This window comes from Leopardus geoffroyi, chromosome D1 (assembly GCF_018350155.1).
Source record: "Leopardus geoffroyi isolate Oge1 chromosome D1, O.geoffroyi_Oge1_pat1.0, whole genome shotgun sequence".
In the NCBI taxonomy this organism is placed as follows: Eukaryota; Metazoa; Chordata; class Mammalia; order Carnivora; family Felidae; genus Leopardus; species Leopardus geoffroyi.
The window spans coordinates 6,181,399-6,205,269 of record NC_059329.1 but is presented as its reverse complement, the minus strand read 5'-3'; the positions used below and the strand labels follow the sequence as shown (position 1 = coordinate 6,205,269).

The 23,871-nt window shown below is 42.0% G+C and overlaps 1 protein-coding gene across 4 annotated transcripts in view; it reads right to left on the bottom strand.

Annotated features, from left to right (window-relative positions):
• Positions 1-23,871, bottom strand: part of ELMOD1 (ELMO domain containing 1) — a 67,001-nt gene that overhangs the window by 11,847 nt on the left and 31,283 nt on the right. Inside the window, exons 3-9 of one of the 4 annotated variants that reach the window (XM_045482670.1) lie at positions 18,314-18,459; positions 17,915-17,943; positions 16,861-16,958; positions 12,603-12,732; positions 5,813-5,946; positions 2,596-2,664; positions 2,066-2,089 (exon numbers count right to left, since the gene is read on the bottom strand). In XM_045482670.1, the coding sequence (XP_045338626.1) occupies positions 2,066-2,089; positions 2,596-2,664; positions 5,813-5,946; positions 12,603-12,732; positions 16,861-16,958; positions 17,915-17,943; positions 18,314-18,459 (630 nt within the window). Of the gene's footprint in view, positions 1-2,065; positions 2,090-2,595; positions 2,665-5,812; positions 5,947-12,602; positions 12,733-16,860; positions 16,959-17,914; positions 17,944-18,313; positions 18,498-23,871 lie in introns of all 4 variants that reach the window. The other 3 variants (XM_045482668.1, XM_045482671.1, XM_045482669.1) reach the window with 3 other exon arrangements.

Genomic DNA, 23,871 nt, shown 5'->3' with positions numbered 1-23,871 from the left:
TTTTATTTAAAAAAAAATTTTTTTTTTTTTTAACATTTATTTATTTTTGAGACAGAGAGACACAGAGCATGAACGGGGGAGGGGCAGAGAGAGAGGGAGACACAGAATCGGAAACAGGCTCCAGGCTCTGAGCCATCAGCCCAGAGCCTGATGCGGGGCTTGAACTCACGGACTGCGAGATCGTGACCTGAGCCGAAGTCGGATACTCAACCGACTGAGCCACCCAGGCGCCCCTGCCACCTCTTTTTAAAGTGTAACCGCGTACTAACCAATCAACCAACCAGCTAAAAAAGGCGTGAGGAGATTTTTACTTAAAAGACTCACATCCAACTAAAATGAATTAGGTGTGAAATTTAAGAGACTTTATATAGACAAATTTATAAGCACCTGTTTTCTCTTAACGAAGCTTTATGCACAGTGTCTCTGTGTTAAATGAAATCTCTCTGTGCATTGGAAATATAAGAAAGGCCAAATGCCTTCCACTTACGTGATTACTTAGGATACCCTGGCCCAAACGGAATGAATCCCTTTCTTCAAGAAACACACAACAACAAATAATCAGTCAAAATTCTCCTTGTAAACTTGAATCGACTTATATCCCTCAAGCTACTGTGGGACTGAATAGATGGAGGTTTACAAGGGCAATGATAACGATGTGTAATGCTTGCTGAAGGATAGACGGGAGAGAGCTTTCCTTAATAGAGATTGCTGCTGAGTGCCTAATAGATTCAGGGCCTCACACAACCTACATTGCTATCACAAGTCGTCATTATATACCTATTTTTGACACTGATGAAGGATAGTAGCATTTCCCAAACATTCTGTTTTGTGTTTACTGACATTTACCACCAATTTGAAGTGATTAATATTTGCACATCATCTCCTCAATTTTATGATAGCTTAAGGGACAAAAGCACGGTAGCTTTAGGTACATGTATACACACACACACACACACACACACACGTCTCTTCTTAAATAAGAGTATTCACACAAACTCTCAAATACGTCCTCTCTGCTGGCTGACACAAGAGAGAAAACTATATAAAGTCTTTCTTTGAGAATGTCTCACAGATAAAATTCATCACCTTTTAATGATTAATCCAAAAATATTTTAAGCTTCTTGTCACTTCCCAAAGACCATGGAGGATTCATGTGTTGTTTGCTGATGGTCTTTGGGGAATACCTGAGTCTATGTGCAGACTCCCCAGACAATTTTAATTAGACGGAGTGCAGGGTGTCTACATTACAGAAATAGGCAATTCAGAAAATATAGTTAAAAAATTAAAATAGCTTGATTTTAACCCTGTGATACATCAGGAAAGAGCTAAGTGATTTTACTGTTTTTCCCAAAGTAAGTAAAAGGTAAAAAAAAATGAAAATGTAATTTATAAAAAGATTATAAATATAAATCAGAAAGTACAGTGTTATTTAATGAACCTGAGGCAAATGAAGCTAGAATAAGTATAATAGTAAGGTGGTGGGGGCAAAGTCAACCTGTTTTTGAATTTTTGAGAATGGTCTGATAAAATTTTGCATTTATTTATTAAATACGAACACTAACAAGCAACTTGGCATGCTGAGGAGAGAGAAGTGATACAAACACATGGCTGCAAAATTTCAGAACTGCTTACATACAGTAAATGTATATAATAACTACTGTTTATAAGACTTAAACATTTAATAACGAAATTAGAAATAGATGACTCGAAGAGCAGAATTGCTCTGTGCAACAAAACTCCCACGTAAAATGTCCCTCTCTGGGGAGGATATGAGGTCGGAGCACGTGTGGAGATGTGTTCAGCCCTGAGGCAGAGTGTTCGACATGCTTCTGCAACCAGATAGAGCCATGGCCATGGAGGGCTGTTTGAAATTTTCTGTTGGGTTTGTCTACCGTGGTTTTCCTTCAACCCACATATAATGAAGTATATTAGATAAAAAGTTGGGAAATGTTTTTTTTTTTTTTTGAAAAATTTTTCATGAATTTGTACTGCTGTTAAAATTCTTACTAATACTTATTCTAAAATGAAATAAAAGCAACAAAACACAAAAGCAAACAAAAAATACCTTGTTTCCTCTTTAGTGATATCCCTTCATGTAATCAGTTAAAGAAAAAAAGTTTAGGAAGGTAAATGAAAATGTAAAATATTTAGACTCTAGATTTTTACCAAGAAAACTAAAAAAGCCTCAGCATTCTAGACTTTCTCACTGGGCCCCTGACTTCATGACTCCCACTCTCCCCTCTGTTCCCCCATCATGCTCCCTGGTCTCTGAAATACTGCTTCCAGACTCCTCTCTCTCCTTCTTCCACGCCCGCCTCTTTAATCCTCTGGGCACCAGCACTGTTATCAGTCCTTTAAATACTTATCTCACTCGCACGCACGGTGCCACTTTGCCTCCTGAATCCCAGGAGGGATTGAGTACCTGCAGGTTTAACCCTCCTATTCAGTATTTGTCCAGAGGGCTCATTTGAAAGAGCTTGAAGCCTCACTTCCGGTGGGGTGACGCTCCTGACAATCTCACCGACCTATCCGTGAAGGAGAAGTTCCTTCTGCCTAATCCGTAAGCCTCGTCCAGCTTTGATTTTCAGCAATTACCTGCATTTTGGATGAAGAGAGTCGGAGAGGACCTGCTGGGCTGCCGCGGCGTCCCTTTCCGCAAAATACCTGCGGTTGGAGGGAAAGAAAACCACAGCTCTGTTCCTGCCTGATGCACTCGTTTTAATCCAGTGTTGGGGCGTGCTGCACTCCGAGTTTACCACTTGTTTCAGCTCTTCCAGGGAAGAGACAGCTTTTCATAACAGAATTTCCCAAATATAATGACAGTACAGTAGGGTAGTTGTAAAACCCACTTAGATTTAGGAATGTATCTGGTAGGTTTGAAATTTGAGTTACGATCATTGCATTTCCCCAGGGAGCAAAGGATGTTTGTAGTAAGAAGGGTTATGGACAAGGCGGGCGGAATGAGGCTCCTCGGAAGGCAGAAGTGGCCTGAAGGGAGGGACACGCGGAGGGGCTGCGAAGGCCAAGGGGCCGAGAGAGGAAGAGAATAGAGGAGGTGAGAGACCATGTGTTTCAAGTGCATTCTTCTTGGAGGATAGCCGCGGGGTATTTGAATTCTGGATGGATGGACAATATCTCCTGGTGCTAAAAGCAAAATGCCACCCTGGGGGCAAAGGGCAAATTTCCTAAAGGGAAATTTCCTAAAAATACACAAAGTGACATACCTTCTAAAACGCATCACAGAAAGTACTTCATAATGGCAGTAACAGAATAAAATGCTAGCAATGTTGTTTAATTTCATGTGTACGTATTTCCCACATAAATCGGAAGCCTAAAACAAGCTCTTGAATTTTCTCTCAGAAAAGTTCAAACCACAGTCAGCAGTTTTGATACATAGTTTCATTATTAATGAAATTGAGCCTTTTTTCATACTTTGTTGGCCATCTAGGTTTCCTGGTTTTTTGGTCCAGCATATCTAAAGATGTCTTCAGACAAGTAAGTAACTGTACAGATCGGGATCCTCTGTCACTTATGTGAGTGTCGGCCTTGGCTCGTCTTTTCACTTTGCTTATGGTGGCTTATCTTACAGAGGTGTTTAATTTTATTTATTTATTTAAAAAATTTTTAATGGTTATTTATTTTTGAGAGACAGAGTGTGAGTGGGGGAGGGGCAGAGAGAGAGGGAGACACAGAATCCGAAGCAGGCTCCAGGCTCTGAGCTGTCTGCACAGAGCCCGACACGGGGCTCGAACTTATGAACCATGAGACCATGACCTGAGCTCAAGTCAGATACTTAACCAACTGAGCCACCCAGGCACCTCAGGCTTAGTTTCTTTTAAAAATACATTACTATCTTCACTAATAGGATGGTAGCAAAGGACAAAGAGCCAACTTAAAAGGACTCCCTTTGGCTTGAAAAATAATGACTACATATGACTTAATTTAAACATGAAAAAATGATGAGCACTATTATTTGAATTATAATAAACATATAAGAACCAGGAATTAAAAATGATACTTAAAAACCAAAGCAAAAAAAATTTTTTTTTGATCACTAACAAGGGAATTAGGGCACCAACTCCTTCCTCACTCTGAACATTGTCAGTTAAATAGAAAAATTGAGCATCTGTCTTGCCTCTATTTTAGAGAAACTAAATAACCATAGTTGATGAAGGAAACTGAGTCTTTACAGAATTCTAGCCAACAACTGTGGGAAGAATCACAGGATTGGAAAAGCACTTTTTACACAGTTAATTAACTGGTCCAGTGACTATCAGTGAAAGATGAGATGCTCAGATAAAGGGCTGATGGGGGGGACTTTGACAATGGAGACATCAGGCTGTGATTCCTCTGATCCAACTCAGCACAGGCCTTTCCAGATACCTCCAGTTTTCAGGAAATACAGGCCAAGGGTACCGGTGCAAACAGAAAATCCAGACCATGGGACATTATAGCTGACCTGGAATCTTGCACAAGTTAGTGACCCCGGGGAGGGGCAAAAGGAAAAGGTACATGGGGAGACACATAATAAGTAAGTGCGATGTGTATGGATCTCGTATGGAACCAGATTAGGAGAAAACGGCCATAAGAAGACATTTTTGGCTTTTTTGAGAGAGCTGGGAAATACGGACTGGGTACAGATGACACCAAGGAGTCACTGTTAACATAAGGTTAATACGGGTTTTCTTAGAGCTGCCTATTGCCATAGGAGGGTGAAGTGATGGTACGGGATTTTCGTTAATCTGCTTCTGCCAAAAGAAGGAGCGTCGTGGGCATTTCGGACCCTGATGATTACTGCACGCGGGCAGCGCAAGGGGTTCTCGAGTCTTCCGTGTGGTTTTGTACATACTTCAACTTTTCGTAAAAGAAAATTAAAAATAAAAACATTCGAGATCCACTTATAAAACACAGTAAAGTCTGCCAAAGAAAAGGAACATGAAAGCACCTCTTCGACGCTTAGGAACCTGAGTCACCTGAGGACGTCAGTGTTTCCTTGGAGTTTTCTGCGGGGTGGCTTTTGGAACTAATAACTTTATCATTTGCACGTGACCACAACATTACTTTTTAAATTTTTTTTTAATGTTTATTTATTTATTTTTTTTTTAAATTTTTTTTTTCAACGTTTATTTATTTTTGGGACAGAGAGAGACAGAGCATGAACGGGGGAGGGGCAGAGAGAGAGGGAGACACAGAATCGGAAACAGGCTCCAGGCTCTGAGCCATCAGCCCAGAGCCTGACGCGGGGCTCGAACTCACGGATCGCGAGATCGTGACCTGGCTGAAGTCGGACGCTTAACCGACTGCGCCACCCAGGCGCCCCAATGTTTGTTTATTTTTGACAGAGAGAGAGACAGGGCATGAGTGGGGGAGGGGCAGAGAGTGAGAGGGAAACACAGAATCTGAAACAGGCTCCAGGCTCTGAGCCGTCAGCACAGAGCCCGACGTGGGGCTCGAACTCACGGACCATGAGATCATGACCTGAGCCGAAGTCGGCCGCCCAACCGACTGAGCCACCCAGGTGCCCCAACATCACTTTTTTTTTTTTTTTTTTTAATTTTTTTTTTTCAACGTTTATTTATTTTTGGGACAGAGAGAGACAGAGCATGAACGGGGGAGGGGCAGAGAGAGAGGGAGACACAGAATCGGAAACAGGCTCCAGGCTCTGAGCCATCAGCCCAGACCCCGACGCGGGGCTCGAACTCACGGATCGCGAGATCGTGACCTGGCTGAAGTCGGACGCTTAACCGACTGCGCCACCCAGGCGCCCCACCAACATCACTTTTTAATACTTGACCCTTCTCCATTTACTTACTGCAAATTGTATAGGCCCAGAAGTCCCATTCCTCGAAAATCTGTTTTAGGATCATCACCTTGGAAGCCAATTTCACACCATTGCTTAGAAATCCGAGATTCCAGTGGAGTATTAGGCTTCAAGAATTTCCATAACTGGAGGACAAGACAGAAAATTAGCCTGTTGATACAAACACAAATCCTCTTTCCCATTGGCTCAGATCTTGTACTCGGTATCTGAAGAAGGAACTTTACAAAGCTGAATGTATGCAAATATGGTATAGTTAAAGGTTTCACCATATTTCAGTTATCTGTGGCAGGAGTTCTCAAAGTGGTCTGAAGGCCCCTGGGAGGGACTCCAAGACCTTCTGAAGGCGTCTGGGAAGTAAAGACCATGTCATAATAAAACCAAGAGGTTATTTGCCTTTTCCCTCTCTTATGTGAGTATATAGTGGAATTTTCCAGAGGCTACATGACATGTGATGATGTCATTACCCTGGTAGTTATGGAATGTGTCCGCCTATATTTTAGCGTTTTCCATCTTTCTGATTTATTTATTTATTTTTAAAGTGTATTCATTTTTCAGAGAAAGCATGAGTGGGGGAGGGGCAGAGAGAGAGGGAGACACAGAACCCGAAGGAGGCTCCAGGCTCCGAGCTGTCAGCACAGAGCCCGACACGGGGCTCAAACTCACGAACTGCGAGATCATGACCTGAGCTGAAGTCAGACACTTAACCGACTGCGCCACCCAGGCGCCCCTGATTTAATTTCTAATAAAAAATAGAACTATATAATCTCCCACAAAAGGTCCTCAAAAATATTTAAGAGAATGAAGGTAAAGGGCAAAAAGGGGAAAATTTGAGGCCATGTATTATTTAAATTATCAGAAAATTGCTATCTAACTCTATAGCAAAATTTTTCGTGGCATTATTAACCAAAAGAAAAGTGGGCTGACTTGAGTTTCATTTCTCACCTATAACAGAGGGGACAGTAAGTCATCTACTAAGTAGATGACATCTAAGTGTCATCTACTGGATGAAGGAAGATCAGTCATGTTCGTGAACAAACCTCAAAATATATGACCATTTTTCAGAGTTACCAAAGGGAATTTTGATTCCAGTTATATATTAATTGACAAATACAAACTTTAAACATGATGCTCTTCTTAAACTGGTTCTATTTTTCTAGGTTTTCTATAGAAAGATAGATTTAGCACATACTATTACTTGAGAAAGAGACCTACAGCCGTATAAATACATAATGCTCACACTATTAGTTCAAATACATAGAGATGGGCATATAAGCAAATTTACTTTTAGACTATTAATAATACTTTATATTTTATCTTTATTATGACAGGGACAAATACAAATGTAAAATTTTCATATTAGTATTTCAGACATAACTTTTTAAAAATGTTTTTTATTTTTTGAGAGAGCATGAGCAGGGGAGGGGCATGGAAAGAGGGTGACAGAGGATCCAAAGTGGGCTCTGCACTGACAGGCTGACAGCTGATCTGCCATGATCTGAGCTGAAGTCGGACACTCAACTGACTGAGCCACCCAGGCACCTCCATAATTCAGCTTCGAAATTGTTTTTTCTATGTTATGTGGATTTTAAATCCTATAGAGAACAGTAATACACAAGCAGCTTCCTTTATAGTAAATTGTCACATATGTGACACAGTATAGAATGTAATATTCAGTGAAGGGAAACACTAACCAAAAAGATAGAATTCAAGGGATACATTATGTTAGTAGCACAACAGATGGATGCAGTCTGAACTATGAGAGGGGCTCCTGGGCGGCTCAGTTGGTTAAGTGTCTGACTCTTGATTTTGGCTCAGGTCATGATGTCAAGGTTTGTGAGATCCAGCCCCATGTTGGGCTTGGTGCTGAGCCTGGGGGCTGCTTGGGATTTTCTCTCTTTCCCTCACTCTCTGCCCCCCTCCCCGCCAATAAATAAACATATAAAAAATAAATAAAGGTTGAGAGAAAAATTTCAGAGGAAAGAAAGTATATCTATCACCCTTGAAAGCAAAGTAGCAAACATGAGCATGAGAAATCGTCTTATAACACCCAGATGAGAATTTGCCAGTGCTCTGCATTCATCAAGACAGAAAATGTTTGAGTTCAACAAAAGAGTACTAAAAAATGAGAGAAAAGGTCTCTTTTTCCTCTAGGAACTGATTTGATTGCTATCACAATGAAAAAAGCAAGAACAAAGGGAAACAGTTTGTAAAGCTCATCACATTCATTTGACTAATAATTTGAAGTAATCTCAGGGCCCTACACAGTTTAAAAATCTCTGGTTTCACTTGAGTGAGTAGAGTGAAATGGCAAAAGCAAACATTTCATTTCTATAGGTAGGTTATAAACCTCATTCATTGGGGCAATACTTAGTTTAGGGGAGTAAGAAGTTTGAATAATAAAATGCTTAAAAAAGAAATTCCAGGGTGCATGAGTGGCTCAGTCGGTTAAGCGTCCGACTTCGGCTCAGGTCACGATCTCGCGGTCCGTGAGTTGGAGCCCCGCATCGGGCTCTGTGCTGACAGCTCGGAGCCTGGAGCCTGCTTCCGATTCTGTGTCTCCCTCTCTCTCTGCCCCTCCCCCATTCATGCTCTGTCTCTCTCTGTCTCAAAAATAAGTAAACGTTAAGAAAATTAAAAAAAAAAAAAAAAGAAATTCCACTTCAATAATTTTATGTATCACGACAGATTGGACTAATGGCTAAAAAGTGTTCTTAATTATGTTCTTAATCCTGTCTGCTTTAATAAGGGTCACTTTCTCAGAAAATGAAAAGTCGATTATGCTAAAGTACTTATATAAAGTGCTACCATGGGTGTATTTCCTGTGAGAATACTTGAGCTACTGGATTCTCTTCCGATAGACAGGCTATTCTCTGAAAAAGTAAGGGTAGGAGGCAGGGTGGCCCTGAAGGATGAGGTCATTTCTGGCATGTCGGGAGCTGACCAGAAATCTGAATGAGGGCAGTGGGCCTCTGGTGAGGGGTGCTCTGGGGAACTCAGCCGTCTAAACTGTGCTGTTGGGAGTGGAGTTACTACAAAGCCACTTGCCAGGGCAGGAGACCAGAGACAGAGAGGGTGGTTCCTGTGCCAGATGCCAAGTTGGGTGTGGAAGCTGCACTCTGAGTCACACCGTCCTCTGTCACGGCCCTGGCTCTGCTGAACTCTGTTCTCTTCGCACTGAGCCTTTGACACAAGCTTGTTTCAGCACTTTGTCCTTGTCTTACTTAGGTCTGCTGCAGAACAGCAAGGCAGGGGTGCTCGGGGCTCAGTTTGTTAAGCATACAACTCTTGATTTCAGCTCAGGTCATGGTCTCACGGTTCATGAGGTCGAGCCCTGCATTGGGCTCTGCACTGACAGCTTGCATTCTCTCTCTCTCTCCCAAAGTACTTAGACACTTAAAAAAGAGAAGAACAAGGACAAGGCCGTTTGTCCACCCATTCATTCGAGGAGAAGCCGCTTCTCACCAAGGCCACCATGGGATTATCTCTTCCCAACAAGAGAGGATCTTTCAATTCTAGGCTATATTTTTTTCTATTAGGAACATGAATCCACATAAAAATTTCCCTTTTTTATTTATGTGGTTTAGCAAATGTGTAATAGAAATGTCCATTTGAATAGCTCATATGGACAGTGCTGTGTGAACATAAGGTGATGTTTTTCATTTTCATCTCAGCCAATGTTTAAATGATCCTAAAATCCAGATTTTTTTATACTTTAAGACTCTGAGTATAAGCACTGATCATGGTCTCCCACATTTATAAGTCAGAGCACTTAAACAATATGGCTAATATATTACCAGAGCTTCTAAATCAGAGGTTGGCATACTTTGTCTGTAAAGGGCCAGATATTAAATATTTTAGGCTTTGGTAGCCGTATGGTCACTCTCCAATTACTTCACTTTGACACTGTCGTACAGAAGCAGCCACAGACCATACATACATCAATGAGTGGACATGTTCCAACAAGACTTTATTTACAAAGAAGGGTGGCAGCCACATTTGGCCCACAGGCTTTAGTTTGCTGACTCTTGCCCTAAAAGTTTTATGGAGTAGGTAACAAGGGTATTGTCCATTTTAAAGATAAAGACGCCAATATCAGGTAGTTAAACACAAACCATGGGCCAGCCTCTGGAAATACAAATGGGAACAAGACATGGGTCCTCCGTTGAGAGGCAGCGTGGAGCCCTTCCTTACCACGTGAGCTTGCGCAGTACTTAACTGCCCAGCCTCATTTTCCTCATCTGAAAATGGGGATAATGGCAGTATCTCACCACGAGGTTATTGTGACCATCAAATGAAATGATGTTGTAAAACATTTACTGTAAAGGTTAACATGTGCTAAACATTCACTGAATGTTTTATGATTACTGTTTTTATGATCATGCTTGGAATGTGAATAAACCGAAGAAGAGAATAAAGATCCCACTCCGAGGTGTTCCTGGGGAGACTGGAGAAGATTTCAAAATTGAACGAATGAGGACTTCTAAAAAGAGCTGGCTTTTGTGGTGGGGATAGGTAATAGAGGGAACAGCATGAGCAAATGCTCATGTATGGGATGGCATGGCCCGTTCTGGGTCAGCTGAATGAGTGTGGTAGATACAGGAGATACAGCTTGGAGAAATAGATTGGAAAGGGTCCAGAATGCCACGTTAAGAAGCATGAGCTTTATTCTGGCAGACACAGGGAAGCTGAAGTTCTTAACCTAGGGAATCACATGACTAGACAATCCCTCCAGCAGTATTTTAGAAGACGGAGGGGAGGAAGCTAACACTTAGTGGCAGAATTAAAAGGCTACTATAACAACCCAAGCTGGAGATGATGCTAGAATAAGCTGGTGGGCATGGAAAACATTTAAGAGATATTTTGAGGGATCTGTCTGGATAGGGTTTAGTGATTTTTTTGTAGATGCATAGTATGTCCCAAGTTCGCTTGCAAGCCACTTAAGCGTAAAAAAGATGCCTTTCCTCAAAGTGCCTGGCACAATAGTGGACATTCCTGGTTTTGTAACTTACTGGCTGTGTGGATCAGAGTCTGGACTGATATACTTGTAGTCTGCTCAGCTGCAAAGTTATAAACCATCACCTTGCTTACCTCTTACAGCTGTGACGATAAAAAATAACACATACAGAATCAAATCATGACCAGAGATGAAAGGTATGTCATAAAAGTTCTTGACTTTCAGTATCCAGTGAACCACAGTGATTCATGCATTCACCTGTATTTGTTGAAAACCTGCTATGTGCCAGCAAACACACGCTACAGATCAGCTAAGACAGTATAGCAGGCACACACACAACGGATCAGCTAACACAGAGCACCGCAGGCACCCAAATGTCTGAATCTGAAGGCATCACGGCACTCTAAGGAAGCCTTCAGCTGCTTGTGGCCACTTTGTTAATTCCACCGTCTTGTTTCTCTTTCATTCACCTCTTGTTTCTCACCTTGAAGTCATTTTAATTCAACTTGACTACTTCAATCGGAACATAGAATGAAATAGGCAATAAAAGGAAATGAAGTTTATTTAGCCCAGTAGGTTAGGTAAATTTAAGCAGAGCAGAAATGGAAGAAGAAAACTACTGCAAAGAATGAAGCTTCTTTTAGCTCTAGGGATTCACATCAGATACAGCACAAATTAGCAGAGACCAGTGAGTCATCTGCTTACGTATTTATATACACAAAAACACGGCAGGATACATTCTTAAAATTACAGCTCCTAGTGACACTTTTCAATAAAATAAAGTTAAGGCACCTAACCAAATGTTTTCTTCCAATTTTGTTAGTGTCTTTTTGTATCCTAGCAAAGACAAGGAAGCACTCCATCTTAAAAAGCATCTGTTTTCAGAAGTGAATTGAGAAAATATTTTAGATGAATAGTTCTGAAGGTTGGTCTTAATTTCTTAAGCTCCAGATTCGTGTTGAGGTCAAGTTTTATTGGTATTTCATAATGCACCGTCAGATCATATGAGATTTTTAAGTTTTTACTTGGACAGCCAGAACTGTATATTGTTCTTCTTTTTTTTTTTTTAATTTTTTTTAACATTTATTCATTTTTGAAACAGAGACAGAGCATGAACGGGGGAGGGTCAGAGAGAGAGGGAGACACAGAATCTGAAACAGGCTCCAGGCTCTGAGCAGTCAGCACAGAGCCTGACGCGGGGCTCGAACCCACGGACAGTGAGATCGTGACCTAAGCTGAAGTCGGACGCTTAACCGACTGAGCCACCCAGGCGCCCCTGTATATTGTTCTTCTAACAGTTTTAATAAACCAGGTATAAACCTTAACCTCCTCTTCTAATACTCTCCGAGTTACATGAATAAATAATCAGCAATAAGATCTTAGGTAATTTCCCAGGAGGGCTATTGCCAAAGCAGAAATCAACTTCATCTTCTTTGATGTCTATTAAAAGTCATAAATGGAAATCCCAGGTCACTCTTGGACAAGTGCTATTTCTCCTCCTGGCTTTCAGTACAGCTAAACAGCCTAAACGTGAGCCAGATACAAAAGCTCAGAGAAATCACCTGTGATGCTCTCAGATTACCAAAAAAAAAAAAAAAAAAAAAAAAAAAAGGACTTTACATTTAACTTCTCCCATGAGTTTTCTCGGGAAGAATTTACCTCCCACATCTGAACCAGCAAGAAAAGTAGGCTTTACCAACCAGGCACAGTGCCCACGTCTTATTCATCTTTGTACCCTCCCCGTCTGAGCAGCGTCTAGCACTTGGCAGGTGCTTGGTGGACATCAGCTGACCTAAGTGAAGGACTGAAATATGTTCGAGGTCTAACCTTCAACAGCATTTCTTCATGTTGGGGGTTATCAGAATCATACGGTTCTCTGCGCAGTTTTTCCACATCTGCAATAAGGTTTCTGTAGCCAACAATTTGCAGGAGGCAAGCCTGAAGAGAGATTCCCAGCCTAAGGTGTTCAAAAACAGAAGAAACACACGTGAGGAAAAACAAAACAGATATTTTAGCATTCGTTCACTGGTTGTGTGCATAATAGGACTTTTCATAATATAAAATGGAGGAAATTTTCACATGGGATGTATTTATTCATTTAGTTATTTTCTTCACATTTTTGTTTAAATTTTAGTTTGTTAGCATACAGTGCAGTATTGGTTTCAGGAGTAGAATCCAGTGACTCATCCCTTATATTCAACACCCGGTGCTCATCATAACAAGTGTCCTCCTCAGTGCCCATCCCCCACCCACCTCCCTCCATCAACCCTCAGTCACACGGGATACATTTAATTGAAGCCCAGTTTTTCTTTCTTTCCTTCTCTCTCTCCTTCCTTCCTTCCTTCCTTCCTTCCTTCCTTCCTTCCTTCCTTCCTTCTTTCCTTCCTTCCTTCTTTCCTTCCTTCCTTCCTTCCTTCCTCCCTCCCTTTTTCTTTTCTTTTCTCTTTTCCTTTCCTTTCCTTTCCTTTCCTTTCCTTTCCTTTCCTTTCCTTCCCTTTCCTTTCCTTTCCTTCTTTCTCTTTTTCTTTTTTTTCTTTCAACATAGAGCCATACTTAGTTTATTTAGAAAAATAAAGGAATGTAACATTTCCTGTGCTGGTCTCATAACCACTTCTTACTTGAGTTTCTTACCAAAGCTCCACATGGATAGACAGTTGAAGAACTTGGCTAAAAGTTTCGTCTCATTCCGGCCATTTCTTAAGCCAAGTTGCAACAATATGGTTTAAAAAACAAGGGAGTTCTTTTTGCAGGTGATGTAAGTAAGATGTAGAAAATATAAGTGATCATGACTTCGTAGGGACCCATTAGCCCTGCCCCCCTCCAGGCGGCTGTAATCAGAAGCACCTTACATGTGTGTGAGAGAGTGTCAGCCCTCAGTGGTAAGAAAATTCACAACAACAACACAAAACGACAAAAGCGCTTCTTCTTGGGAGCATCCCTGGCAGATGAGGCAAAGCCAAGAGGAAAAGCTGACTACAAAACTTCCCACTCCATCCTGACTCGCTCTTTGTCTGAAGCCTTTTTCTCACGCAGAAACAAAATGTGCCTTCCTTATTACCAGGTGGTTCAAAGTTTGTTCTCTGAGGAAATTAATTTCCAACTTTCCCCTGCCACGACGGTTTAAGACAGCGATTCTCCCTTGTAGTCTGATCTTCAGTGCTAAAAAAAAGTGCCCTATTCCTTCAGTTCCCTCTCATGGGACACGGTTTTCACATGTTTTACCATCTTGCACAGTCTTCTCTGAATGGATACTGTTTGAATAACGGCCCCCTTCAAACATATCACCCAGACAGAAAACAGTCCGGCAAGTGTGATACACAGAGGATCACTAGCTACTTTCTGTGATCACCACACAGCAGGTGAAACACCATCTCCTTCAGTAGTCACAGAACAAATTTATCCAACAGGTGGCTACATAGTCACCAAGATCCTTGTTCACATAAACTACTGTCGTGCAAATTATTCTCCCATGCTTGTTTGACGGCGTTTTTAAATCTCAAGGTAGGGTTTCACATTGATGCATTCCTGGTAAGTTTCTTTACGGTCATTCACTTTTGTGGCTCAAAGATTGTTTAACACTGGGAGCCACAGAGAATTTCACATCTTAGGATGGCATACCCATTCCATACTTAGAGTGCAGGGTCAGATAACCCAAATGCGAAACTGAAATAAAACTGAATGTTCAGTGAAGTGGCCATTATAATTATTCGTTACCACAGCACCAAGAAAACCGAATCAGATTTAAATTTAGGAAAAGGGCACAGTGGCACTGGTCACCTTGAGAATTGGCGTAGGCCTGGGAGGAGAGTTAATTTGGAGGAAGAGAGCGAGAGAAGTGAAACGGGATGGAGCAAGAGAGCCGACTCCGTGTTTACTGTAGTCATTTTTCTTTTTTTTTTATTTTTAAAAAAAAAAATTTTTTTTTCAACGTTTATTTATTTTTGGGACAGAGAGAGACAGAGCATGAACGGGGGGGGGGGGGGGGCGGAGAGAGAGGGAGACACAGAATCGGAAACAGGCTCCAGGCTCTGAGCCATCAGCCCAGAGCCCGACGCGGGGCTCGAACTCACGGACCGCGAGATCGTGACCTGGCTGAAGTCGGACGCTTAACCGACTGTGCCACCCAGGCGCCCCTGTAGTCATTTTTCAACTTGAAACAAAAATGTAATTAAAACCAAATGTGGTTAGAATTACAGAAGCAGCCCAAGGGTCCACCTGCAGGTGAAGGGATCAAGAACATGTGGTATCCGGACACTGGAGTATCACTCAGCCATAAAACGGATGAGATCTTGCCATTTGCAACAACATGGATGCATCTACAGAGTGTGATGCTAAGTGAAATAAGTCAGTCAGAGAGGGGCGCCTGGGTGGCTCAGTCGGTCAAGCGTCTGACTCTTGATCTCAGCTTGGGTCATGATCCCAGAGTTCATGGGATTGAGCCCATGTCAGGCTCTGCGCTAAAAGTGTGGAGCCTTCTCGGGACTCCCTCTTTCTCTGCTCCTCCCCTGCTTTCTCTCTCTCAAAATAAACAAGCAAACTTTTAAAAAAGTCAGAGAAAGGCAAGTACCGTGTGGTTTCACTCGTATATGGAATTTAAGAAACCAAGCAAAGGGAAAAAATGAGACCAACCGAAAAAAAATGTACACCTGAAACTGATAGGACATTGGATGTTAACTACCCTGGAATTAAAACCAAAAAAAGACATGCGGTTTAAAGAAGTAATGGCTTGACAGAATAGAAAATATTTCCCTCAGCCTTTTCTATTTCCTGATTTTTTCCAGAAATTGGATTTCTAAAAATCACATTTTGTCGTGTCAGTGTAGAAAAAAGCACTGAAGCCCATACTGAGATGTAAAAACACACGCTACCACTTATCAGGGTTTCTCCCCCCTTAAAGGAAATCACAAGAATAGAGGGCAAGGAAATGCTTCTTGAATGAAACCTAACTTTCACAGAAGAGACAGAGAAGATCTGCTATTAAATCTAACCCAGTCTCCAAATATGATTGTGAGTCTCATATCCCTCATGCCCAACCGCACCCTTAAATTTTTGGTTCCACTTCGTTTAATAATGAATTGCCTTCTTATTACCTTCCCAAAGAAATAAAATATGTGTCAGAGGTTTCAAAAAGACATTTGCCGTATAATTAAATCACGCTTCATGACTGAATAAGGAACAGACACCCAATTAGCTGAAGTGTCTGCGGAGGGATGCTCTGGAGACCATGTGGAGATGGAATTTTGTGATGAGCCCCCACGAGTCCCCAGAATCCCCCCAAGAGACAGACGTATACAGAGCGCACTCTGACATTCCCTTCAACCACAGCTCCCCGTCGTTAGCAATTAAAAGCCTTTCTCAGCGATAACATGCGAAGTTCCCGCCTATCCCATCCGAAAGACAGGTTGATTGTTACCTACCTAAATTGTCTCTAAATATACCTGCACCAGAATTTATTCTACCCAACATCCTTAGCCCAAAATTTCACTGAGAAACTCCTGTACCCGATGGAAAATACAAAGCTAATTTTAAACATCACGTACGATGCCAAATGCATTTTAATATTTCCAAGATAAGACGACTAAATCACAAAGTTCTAAAGGCTTCATCTAAAAACCATCTATCCCTCCCACACACGCCAGTCTCCTTGACAAGCATTAAGACCCGTCGCCAACATTATCAGCCTGTCGTAAACCGGAGGAATATTTTTGATGGAGCAGATCCACTTAGGCACATTTACAAGGTGAACATTTACTGTTCATGTAAAAATAGGCGTCGCACGGAGCGACTGCTGCTAAATGGGCTCCCCTGATTTCATCTTCTGATCGTAGGGCATCCATCAGATTTCTCACATTCATGGCATCTCAGAAGCCTACGCATAAATCATGACAAAAGTACAGAGTTGCTGCTATTTACAAATATGAAAAAGGCACCTTTTCCCCTTATTTTTCATCTGAAAGTCAAAAACATTGCAGATGATTGTGGGGGTGGGGGCACAGAGAGGGAGAGCGTGCCAGCGAGCTCAGCTCTACAGAAGTACTCAATGCATGCCCCGCGCTCTGTGTTTACATCATAAATACATTCTTACTGTGGATTTATGTCGGGGTTAATTTTTTTCAGTTCCATGATGTCTTCTATAGTTTTTTCAATAGCATCAGGGTGAACACTCACGGAAGTCTGCAGCAGCTGGAAAACACGTTTCAGTCAGTTCCCTTGTCACGAGCATCAGTGGCTTAAGCGGGGTCTCTTTAGATGGGGGGCTTCAAGTATTTGCTTACAACTTCTAAATGAGACTAAGCTAGAACTAAGCTAAAAGCAAAAATTGATTTAGTGTTTGAATTCTAGAAAATCAGACATTTTCACAATAGGGGGAGTGCAATTTTCCTGATTAAGATAATTAACATAAAACAGAAATACGTAAGTTTTTTGTCCTATTTAATTTTTTTTCAAGATCTTTATATTGAAACATTATAGCTTATTTTTCTGACCCAGTGTATATGGTTTCCATTGTTAATGGGCAGTATGCCTACGAGTGAGTGAAGCACATAGTCTTAAGGATATCAAATTAAATAATAATATTCAAGAATCTTGAAAAAAAAAACCAGATTTTTCTCTTTTATGTGGATGCTTAACTGTATGCTGTGATAGCTAGCATAGTGGCTTCTCTGATTTTCTTGGGAAATTTTGAGTATAAAATTAAGTGATTTGGGGCATCTGGGTTGCTCAGTTAACGTTCCGACTCTTGATTTCGGCTCAGTCATGATCTCATGTTTCATGAGTTCAAGCCCCACATCAGGCTCTGTGCTGAGGGTGCGGAGCCTGCTTGGGATTCTCTCTCTCCCTCTTGCTTTGCCTCTCCCCTGCTCACGCTCACCCTACCTCTCTCTCAAAAAATAAACTTTTTAAAAAAGAGGACGAATTCAACAATGAAGTAATACTGCATCATAAATCTGCCTAGAAATTCACATTCAGTGGCTGCTCTCGTGTCGTCAAGAGTATAATGGCTTGTAATGAGCAAACCAATCTTTTTTCTCAGTTTGCATTGCCATTGGTATATATTTGTTAAAACGTTTACTTTTTGATGATGGAGGTAAGCCTCCAAGTGAAAAGTTGTTGAAAAATACAGAAACGGTTTCACTTACCTTACTTTTTGAATCCCTCAGTGATGTTTCTGTAGAAGTGACAATAAAAAAGCCATGAAAAAATGACCATTTACAAGGGGCTTAAAATTACTAAAAACAGGGGTGCCTGTCCCACCTGGGTGGCACAGTCACTTAAGTGTCTAACTCTTGGTTTTGGCTCAGGTCATGGTCTCATGGTCATGAGAGTGATCCCCGTAACGAGCTCTGTGCTGGGCACGGAGCCTGCTTGGGATTCTCTCTCTCTCCCTCTCCCTCTGCCCCTCCCCTGTGCGTGTGCGTGTGTGCTCTCCCTCTCTCTCTCCCTCTCTATCAGAAGAAATTACCATACACAAATATAATGCGCTGCACCCACGACCCCATCAAGCTTACATTTTGCTCACTTCTTCGTTTCATACTTACCGATTTTCATGGTTCTAGAAGCCCCAGGCTTGGTACTGTAACAGATCCGTTGCAGTTCACATCTTCCAGTCAGCTTCCTCATTACAAATTTTAGGCAGCGCCACAAAAATTTACAGTAAAAATACAGGCACACCTGGAACAACATTCTGTCAAAGACAAAAGACAGCACCCTTCCAATAGAACTCTGGAAGAGAATGGAAAGCAGCCACCACCAGCAGGAAAAGCCCAGAAAAAAAATCAACCATTAGACTTTTGGGTTTACAATCATATTCATTTCCCTGCTCCCGTGTTATTTTACTTGGCACAGCTACAAAACCCATTTCTGGGAGGGAAGCCCACGGTCTGTGAGGATGCACTTACTATGACCGCAGGCAACTCTAGAAGGCCCTATATTCTGGTTGAATTTGGTATTCCAAACACCGAGGGGGACACACAGCCAAGAATCCTTTCTTTTCTTACCTTTGCCTAAAAACCTCACGAAAATGAATTGGTACCATGTAAACAGTACGTCTGTGTTTTGGAGTCGCCTCTCCCGTAGCCATGGGGAAGAACGAGCCATGGCTGAACCCGCCTCCTGCCGCTGTAGACGGCCCCTCAGCTGGCCCTGCTTCGTGTGCAGCCCCTCCTTAGTGCCTGCTTTGACTCTTCCCTCGCTCTCATTCTTTCCCCCGCCTGTCTGCTCTCCATTAGGCGCCGTCGTCCCCCTTGAGGACTCGGTTGTGTGCCACCTGTCTTCTCTGCTGCCGCTTCTCGCACTTGTCAGAAGGCAAGTTCATTGAACGAGTTCGTCAGCCTTCTCTGATTTAAACCTTCCCCTGACTCCACCTCTTGACAAGCTTGTTCTTGGCTCCCGTTAAACCAAGTTTGCCTTAGAGCAGCCCAGTAATTCCTCAACAAACCAGGAAGTATCTAGTCACCAATCGTGTCCTTACATCTCTGGCACATGTGGACTTGTGTTTTATGCTGACTTTTATTTTTAACTTTTTAAAATGTTTATTTTTTGACACAGAGAGTGAGAGTGAGACAGAGTGTGAATAGTGTAGGGGCAGAGAGAGAGAGAGGGAGACAGAATCCGAAGCAGGCTCCAGGCTCTGAACTGTCACCACAGAGCCTGATGTGGGGCTCGAACTCACGAACCACGAGATCATGACCTGAGATGAAGCTGGACGTTTAACCAGCTGAGCCACCCAGGCACCCCTTATTTTATTTTTAATATGTGAATGTCTCCGACTTCATGACACTGTTTAGAGTCTCAACATGACTCAAGCTACAGAGGTAAAGAGGATTTCTCGTCCAGGAACTTATATTCAATCTACGTCTGCATACCACGCATTCCTAGGAGGCAGAATTATTTCTAGAACTTCCTGTCAGTGTCATTTCTAAAAGATGTTTCTTTTTCTCAAATGTTCACTGATTCCCTCCAGCCCTACCCTAAGGTGATCCGGGGTCACGCAGGTGAATGAGAGTTGTTAACTAGTAGCCTTAGTGATGTGATCCATCCGTGAATATGAACTGTCACCTTGATTGTGTTCCTTTGCTTAATTGCTCTGGCTCTAATGTCTTGAACAGCCTGTGTTAAAAATAAAAATTCTAGTAGGCTAATGTGTACAAGGGCTTGGAATCTGTATCATATAAATGCATAGGGAGTGGAGGAAACAGTAAGTAACCAAACTGCTACCATAAGACAACACAATGGAATCCTTTGTAGGTAACGGAATTATGTTCTAGGATATCAAATAACGTGAGAAAATGTCATGATATGCTTACAAATAGGAAAAATTCGGAAGAGACATACATGAAATGATCGACTTTATGTTTTAGAAACCTCTAATGCTGGGGTACCTGGGTGGCTCGGTCAGTTAAGTGTCTGACTCTTGATCTTGGCTCAGGTCATGATCTCATGGCTTGGGAGTTCTAGCCCTGTATTACTGGGCTCTGTGTTGATCCCAAGCCTGCTTGGAATTCTGTCTCTCCTTCTCTCTGCCCCTCTCCTGCTTTTGCTCTCTCTCAAATAAACTTTAAAAAGTCAAAAAAAAAAAAAAATGGAAACTGTTACAAAAAATCTAATGGTGATGTCTGAACAAGGAGAAAAAGACACTGGAAACACACAGATGTTAACAGTGGTATTAATGGGGAAAGGAATTACGAGTACTTTTTACTTTCAATTTCCACTAAGTATATTTTCATTTTTTGTATAAGTACATTTTATTTTGTTTAATAAAAAAGGCTATAACAATTAAAGTGTATAAATGATCACCAAAAGCCATTACGAGAGTGTGTATAAGATTTCTATGTGAAGTCAGTTAGCTTCTGCTGAAAGATAAAAAATGGATTTCCTACCTTTTAAAGTCTGAAATTCAGCTGTTTTAGTCACATACATCCTAAGGTCTATTATGATTTAAAAAAAAAAAAGGTAACCTAAATATAAATTTAGTGGAACATCTTAATTAGATGCATGAAAATTTTATGAAACTTGAGCTTTCTCTCGGAAAAAAAAATTTCCGTTTTTCCAACTACTGGATAGCTATGCCAGCAGAGAGGATTGAGCAGTATCTTTGTTAGCTGGTGATGGGCCAGCTGGTATTGCTGTTCCTGGTCGGCCTTATTCCTGTGACGAAGTCGAGGGTAAAAGCTTCCCGTGACCGGTCCTTCTGGGGCCCAGGGAGCTTGCTTACAGCACGTGGCCCGGCTCCTCAGATGAAGCCTCGTAGTCCGCGAGCCAGGACTCCATGACAGGTTCTTGGGGACAAAGGGTTCTGATCAGTCAGGGGTACCTTTGTATTTACTCTGCTTAGGGTACGAGGCACCAGAGCATTTTATAGCTCAAATTAAACTAGAAAGTTTCCCTCATACAACGTCTCCATCAGATCCATACAGAGACGTGGCTTGGGGCCTAGCCGTGTCCTCTGAGGGGCAGGAGGTGTCCACGTGGACAGTGGCATCTAGCCCATCTGTAATTTCTCCCGCTGCCTCCTTGCCCGTGAGAAGAAAACGCCTGGGGAACTGTTTTGCATTAAGACAGTCTTACATAAAAGGAAAGAAAAGACATCATGTTCTGTTTGCTCTGATCTTTTCTGTTTCCAGCTCCCCTGAGGCTCACACTGTCAAAGACAGGGAGACCCGTCGTAGCCGGAGATCTCCAGCGACGGGCTGGCGATGCTGCCTCATGTCTCAGGGCTCGGCACTCTTGGGGTCTGTCACATCCCTCTCACGCAGCCACACAACCAGTGTCACAGGTTGTGAAAGAGAAATGCCCCCTTCCATCACGGAGTGAAATTTATACACTGCTTCTTTACCTTTTTGTAATTTCTAGGCCAGGAGTCCTGATAATTATATTATTTATTAAGAATATATTTTAGGGGCGCCTGGGTGGCGCAGTCGGTTAAGCGTCCGACTTCAGCCAGGTCACGATCTCGCGGTCCGTGAGTTCGAGCCCCGCGTCGGGCTCTGGGCTGATGGCTCAGAGCCTGGAGCCTGTTTCCGATTCTGTGTCTCCCTCTCTCTCTGCCCCTCCCCCGTTCATGCTCTGTCTCTCTCTGTCCCCAAAATAAATAAACGTTGAAAAAAAAAAAAAGAATATATTTTAGCTCTTTTCCTAATGGGCCCAGACACCCACAAGTATTTCATTAAAAGGCCAGCTTGCTGTGCTAGCACTGTATATTTTCTTGCTCTGCTGTCTACATACTATATATTTTTTCAAGCCAGATCATTAGATCAAACGGTATTTTGACAGATATAATTTATTTTGTAATTAGATCATAAACCTAAGGCAGAGATTTCAGAGATGGAAATGCCAGTGGTGCCTTTTACTTTGGAAGCCTCGTTTTGATGACAGACACCACATCCAACTTGTTTCTGCGAGAAAGGACCAGATCAGCAAAGCTTCCATAGGATGACTGTTCTTCACCATCAGCTGTTGTCAGGGGCTCACTTTTTGAACGTTTGGACCTGTTGAAGTCCCTAAATCGTCAAGTTTATGCAAAAACTCCTGACGGTCCAGGGAGAATAAACATAATTAAATATTTTGGGAGAATGTTCATAAGTTCATTTGGCATGTCTGCCCTGAAAAGGAAGAAGTTAAGAAATGGATCTTTAAATGCTTTTTAAGTCCACCAGTGGCTGGTTTAGGAGAAAAGAAAGGAAGTTCTGTTCCTACTCTTTGATTGAGAATTACAGCCACACGCTCTCCACCATCCGAACTCTATATTCAGGGGCTTTATAATTCTGCTTGTTTTTTTTCCCTCCTGGCCTAAATCATCAAAATGAGAAGCTTAATTTTAGGTAGGGGAGTCTTTTGCTTTTTTTTCTTCATAACGCTAGACTTTGTTTTCTTACTTGTGATGGAAGATTCTCAACTTACTACTGAAAGGATCTAGTACCTTTTGTAGGAACAGCCACAAAATTCTCAAGACTACTGGAAGAATATCCAGATTAAAACTAGCCCGTTTTTTTTTTTTTTTTTTAATTTTTTTTTTTTCAACGTTTATTTTATTTTTGGGACAGAGAGAGACAGAGCATGAACGGGGGAGGGGCAGAGAGAGAGGGAGACACAGAATCGGAAACAGGCTCCAGGCTCTGAGCCATCAGCCCAGAGCCCTACGCGGGGCTCGAACTCACGGACCGCGAGATCGTGACCTGGGCTGAAGTCGGACACTTAACCGACTGCGCCACCCAGGCGCCCCCTAGCCCCTGTTTTCATAGCCACATGCAGAGACAGCAGTTTTTGTGTTTGATCCCGTTGTTTCTTTTTTTAATCACAGCATTTTGAGAGTGTTCCAGAGGGACTTACTGTGGCTTCCTAACTAACATCAATGCGTTGCACAAGCACTGGGAAAAGCTGATTTAATAATAAGAACTACTTACACGTTTCATTTCCAATATTTTCTATTACAACCATTTATTAGTATGTTCTAGAGTGAAGTTTATGGTTGAGGTCACAGCGGTGTTTTTCCCCAAGCCAATTAGGGTCGCTTTTATTATTTCACATTCATTCCCTAGCTTGAACCAGAATAGCCATCCAAAGTAAGTTACTCAAAATGGATCATATCTCTAACACCAGATAAAAGAGAGCTCCTGTCTTGTGGTGCTTTGTTAGAGGAATCTACTCAGCAGGGATGGGACCATTGAAGCAGGAGAATCACCTAGAACCACTAGCCCCGGCCTGCGGGCTGAGGGGGTGTGTGGGTACCTGTGGTGCAACACTACGCCATCATCTTAAGTTTGTGACTGACGTCTTCTTTTGGAATAATAAGAGAAAAGTGGCTTATTTTGAACAGTTTCAATGAGTTTGCTAATGAAAGTTAATTCTTGCTTGAAGAAATCCTGTAATAAATAAGAAGTACACTACTGGTGAGGAAGGACACATAAAATAATCACAGTTCTTGATTCAAACCATAGTTGCCTAAACAAAACACTTTTCATCTGAATGGCCATAGAGAACAACAAACCGCTCAATGTTTCCAACATTTCATTCATTTTCTAAAACGATGTTTGAAAAATTTTAGAAAAGGGGCGCCTGAGTGGCTCAGTCGGTTAAGCGTCCGACTTCAGCTCAGGTC